Source organism: Zeus faber, assembly GCF_960531495.2.
Source record: "Zeus faber genome assembly, chromosome: 11".
In the NCBI taxonomy this organism is placed as follows: domain Eukaryota; kingdom Metazoa; phylum Chordata; class Actinopteri; order Zeiformes; family Zeidae; genus Zeus; species Zeus faber.
This window is the reverse complement of record NC_137205.1, coordinates 16,666,809-16,672,016: the sequence shown is the minus strand read 5'-3', so window position 1 is coordinate 16,672,016 and position 5,208 is coordinate 16,666,809. Positions and strand designations below refer to the sequence as shown.

Here is a 5,208-nt window from a genome sequence, read left to right as displayed (position 1 = left end):
AGCCCACATTTTTACCCTAAAAAGCTAAAAAGTAAATCCATTCCGATTGATCTGATTCACTGTGAATTTCAGAATTTCACTCGCTAAATTACCAAAAATCCACTTTCAAGAATAGCAACAACGACAAAAAAAGCGATTCCGTGGACCTATCCCCTCTCGAGAAAAAAACAAAAAAACAAAAAAAAAACGACAAGCACCGATTATCAAGAAAAGTTTGTTTTATTTTATTCCATCCACAACAAAACGGCCGGAAGAAGGAGAACGTGTTAGCTGTGCGCGTGTGAATGAACCCGGAGTTTTTAAAAAGTACAACCATAGAATTTCACAGCCTCTCGTCATCAGCAATTATTATACAACATATTAATATACAAAAAAAATTTTTTTTAAAAGGAACAAACGAAAAAAAAACACTCTTCTGTCAATACGAGGACTCGGGAATCATCACAGAGACTGTATTAACCCCCACGGTTGTAAAGGAATGACGACGAACTGAGAATTAAGGATATTTTCTGAAGAGCTTCGGATCTGAATTCCCCATCGTATGCTGCATCAAAAGGCACAAATGATTGGATTTTTGTGCGAAACGAAGAAAATCTAAACGTTGTTATGAGACTCTCTAATAACCTGACGTTCAGCACCGATTAGTAAAAATGTTTGTGGAAAAAAAAGGGAGGGGGCACACAGAAAGAAAGCATTTCCTCGCAAATCTCTTAAAGACGTAACGTAACAGACTATGGGGAAGTCCACACACACAGGAAAGGGCGTAGTGTACGTAACACGCGCACACACACACACACACACACACACACACGCACGCACGCACACACACACGCACGTCCATGTGTCGTCTGCGTACGGTCACGTCCAGCTGACGTGTCACTCACGCCGCGCGGTGTCATCTTACCCCCGTTTCCTTTCACCCCGGATCATGACTAATCGCAATTTGCCAAGCGTGGCGTTTGGGGAACACCTGTCGGGTCGAGTCCCGCTCCGTCCGACTCGGAGCAGACTCCTCCTTTACTGGTGAGGGGTCTCCAACGGAATGATATCAAACATGCTCCTTCTCCCTCTTCTCCTCCTTCTGCTTCGCTAGATCCATTGATTTCATTTTTTTTTTTGCATTAATGACGAGAAACGATAATGTAAATAACCACACCCCACATTACATGTGTATAAGTATTCAAGAAGGAAATATAAAGAAATAATGCGAATGAAACATAAATACATATAAGACTTCTAAGTCAAAACAATGACACTTTTTTTTTAACATTCCAACGAGCCGTGGAGCCATTAAGACGTGATGTAAATAATATTTTGCCAAATATTCTGGAATATAGATCTGGCTTTTTCTTTTTTTCTTCTTTTTTTTTGTTTTTTTTTAAACCGTAAATCTTACTGCAAGTTTTCTTAATTGGTCCCGGGCACGATCTCCTATATATATATTTAGCTCTCCATCTGTTTCACAAAAGGATTCGGGCCAAATCGTCCTTCCCCGTAGGAAAATCTCTGTGGAAGGACTTTGCTTTACCTCGGCGTGTGCACGCGTACGTGCGATCCGAGGCTGTAAAGATAGGGGCATGTACAAGATGTGGGCGTGGGCAACATGTCCTCACGGAGGAGTTTGGTTTTGCCAACAATACGCTTTGTTATGGTGGAAAAAGTATTTTTCATTGTGTCGATATTGTTCGTAGAAAATCAGCAGGCACTTTTTTGTTGTTGGTTTTTCGGTTCCAAATGGCTGCAGGCAGCCTACTACTACCCCATCGATACAACTACCCTCCTCCACCTCCACCTCCTTACTTCCTTCATTAGTAGTGCATTAATCTGTCTGAGTCTCAGTGCTCTGTAGGACGTGGTGCAGTCCGCCCGCCCTAGGGTCTGGACAGGGTGGTGTAAATGGGCTGGTCCCAGCCGGATGAGGTGGGGCTGTGGGCCGAGGCCATGGACAGGCTGTTGAGGATGGGGCTGCCGTAGGGTCGCCGGGACGAGTGGAAGTAAGGGTACTGGTAGAGGCCGGAGGGGTAGCCGGAGTAGGGGTTGTAGTAGTTGGAGCTCTGCAGGTCGGTATAGTCACACTGGGAGCCGGAGAAGGAGGCTGAGGCCGCCGAGGTGACACAGGCCTGGCTGCCATAGGAGCCGTAGTCGGAGTGGGGGTGGGAGGGCGAGCCGTGGGAGTGGGACTCGCTGTAGTGGCTGGGACTCAGCTGCTCCGTCTTGATGTGGGGCCGGTGCAGGCCCACCTCGCCGGCCGACGGTGAAGTGGAAGAGGAGAGGGCGGAGGCGGAGGAGGACACGGCGGACTTTCGGCTCCAGACTGATCCGTTGGCGCCGACCTGGCCGTAGGAGGACGGGTAGGGAGCGCCCGGCGCGTTAGGCTGCTGCTGCTGCCCGTGGCCGTGGTCCGAGAGCAGGGCGGCCGGGCCCGAGGCGTGGCCGTTGAGTGGGAGGTACTGGTCGAACTCATGCACGTCAAAGGCCTCCATGTTGCTGATGACGTCGGTGCTGAGCTCGGAGATGTCCACGTTGCTGAAGTCGATGTTCTGCCGGCCGCCGTCTAGGAGGCGGCGGCCCTCGTGCTTCAGGTCCGGCTTGACGCCGTGGTGCGGGTCAGTTTTGGGAGTGGTGGGCGGCGTAGGAGGGCCGTGGGGTTGGCCTGGAAAGACAAAAATGACATCTGTAGCTGTTGATATAACCAACGGCCTCAAGAAAATATAACTTCCCAAATCATCCTCCAGTCGTACCCCTCTGACAGCCTACCTGCATGCTCAGAATGATGGTGTCCGTCCCCCAGTCCAGCTAGTCCTCCCAGCCCCGGTTCGGCTTTGTACATCTGGTGGGCCAGCTCTGCCCCCGAGTCTGAGTCGCTCTGGCCCGGCTTGATGTTCTTCCTCCTCCGAGGTTGGTACTTGTAGTCCGGATGGTCTTTCTTGTGCTGCACCCGCAGCCTCTCCGCCTCTTCCACAAACGGCCTTTTCTCGTTCTCAGAGAGCAAGCTGAGGGGAAAAACAAATGCAGAGGCAAAGAAGTCATTAAAACAAATATGCTTAGGTAGACTGGAATTAGGGAGTCTGGGAATTTGCTTATCATAATATTGTGGTGTAGTAAAATATCTTAAGTTAAATATCTTTAAGAACTGTTTTTGGACTGCTTTTGTTTTTGCTGATAATATCCAAATAACTAGTGATTGTTTCTTAAATTGTTTCTTTCTTATTTTTGTGTGCAAATATCTTACTATAACACACATAGCCATCTCGCAAAATATAGTCAAACTATTAATATAGGGGTATTTTTCTTTATATCACAATATTTTATTTGGTCAATCCCATCACAATCCCACACTTAATGGAATATTACAGCTTTTATTGCTAGTTGTCATTTTCAATCAATACAATACACACAAACGGAAACATACATATAAGACAAGATAACACGTTACTGGGGAAATTCAAGTTGCTATAGCAGCACGGTGTAAGGTCAAGAAAGAGATAAGAAATTAAGTGAGCTGGCAGTTATGCTAAAGTAAAGTACAAATTATTATTCATTATAAGTCATTACAGCCATTACAGTAATAACAGCAGTCCTCACAATAACTGTAATCAAAAAGATAATAGTACTAATGGCGATAATAGTCATAGCAGTAGTAATAATGGTAGCACCACTATGTTTTACATTGTTTTAGGTTTTAGGTCCACTTTAAACAGTGATCTGTGATTTTATCACGTTTTTCTGTCCGTTTGAAGGTTTTTTATTTATATGCTTTTAATTTTCTTGCTTAATTCATTGTATGCCTTTGAAGCCGTTTTGTGTGAAATGTGCCATACAAATTAATTTGCCTTAACCGCAGTATGACACAGTGTATAACAGTATACACGCAGAATAGTATTTAATAATTTTATTTAATTCTTAAAAATTTAATCAACAATATATATATAAAGAAAATGTATCATCAAAAGGTACCCGAATTCTGATATATTCTGATATATTCTCAAATGCATGATGCTTTCTGCAGATCCCATGCATCATACTGTATCATAATATCTTACCGCCACAGCTTTCCCAGGGTCTTGCTGAGCTCCGCGTTGTGCAGGTGAGGGTACTGGTCAGCCAGCTTCCTCCGGGCGGCCTGAGCCCACACCATGAAGGCGTTCATGGGTCTCTTGACGTGGGGCTTGTTCTTCAGCCCCCCGCTCCCCCGCACCGGCATGGGCACCAGGGACCAGTCGTACCCCTTCAGGACCTGGGACACGGCGTCCCGGATGCACGCCGGGAAGCGCTCGTCCTCCTCGGCCTCGTCCAGCTTCTTGCCCAGGCCCGCGGCTGCGGAGAGCAGCAGGGAGCCGGCGGGCGACGACGGAGCGTCCGAGTCCGACTCGTCCTGCGACATGGAGCTGGTGGTGCCCGACGGACTGCACGGAGCCTCGCCCACGCACTTCTCGTGTTCTTCCGTCATTTTTAACATGTTTCAAAGAGGTTCTAGATCTTAAAATCCAATTTTTCCCGCAACGGTTCTTTTCCCCCCCCAAACGCGCTCTTTACGCACGCAGTGCGCTCTTTACGCACGGTGTGCCATGGTTAGTTCCCTGAACCAGGCGGTCAAAATGTCCTCTCTTTCTTCCGAATGTTTGTTTGTTTTTTCCTTCTGTCTTCTGTCTTGTGTTGCTGTTGTGGTGTGACTTGCGACAGTCGTGGAAGTGGAGGTCCAGGAGCTGACTGAGCAGAGAGAAAGTTTAGGGGAAGTTTAAAGCCCCTCTCTCCTCCTTCTGGCTGGGATTGGCTGACCGGATCGCCGCCCGCTGCCCATTGGTCCGCACTGGTTATTGAGGGATGATTTTTCCCTCTGTCATGTTCTCTCTCTGTTTTATCGCAGTTGTTTCACAGCCTATACACTTAATTACACTACCCCGACAAATCTTCAACACATGAAATATAGACTATTCCACATTGTCATGGAATATATATTATATCATACATATACTATAGGCTAACTGTTAACATAAATTATATGGGTATTTAATCAAAATCTTGCAATTATATTACGTTTTAATACGTTTTATATTTATATTATTACTATTTTGATATTTTATTTATTTCCACAAAACAAGAGTGGCTTAGAAAAGCATTGAAAGAGTCTACATTTTCAACATTCCTTTTATTTAAGTATTAAAATAGTCCTATGTTGAAGACCTTTTCATGTAAAGATAAGGATAA

The 5,208-nt window shown here is 45.8% G+C and overlaps 1 protein-coding gene across 1 annotated transcript; it reads right to left on the bottom strand.

Annotated features, from left to right (window-relative positions):
• Positions 1-212: 212 nt before the first annotated feature.
• On the bottom strand, positions 213-4,675 carry LOC307236385 (transcription factor Sox-8-like). Its single transcript, XM_080008788.1, has 3 exons — positions 4,044-4,675; positions 2,758-2,993; positions 213-2,653 (listed from the first exon to the last, which is right to left on the bottom strand). Exons 1-3 carry the CDS (start codon positions 4,457-4,459, stop codon positions 1,872-1,874), a joined length of 1,434 nt encoding a protein of 477 aa, XP_079864914.1. The 5' UTR covers positions 4,460-4,675; the 3' UTR covers positions 213-1,871.
• Between the last annotated feature and the right edge of the window lie 533 nt (positions 4,676-5,208).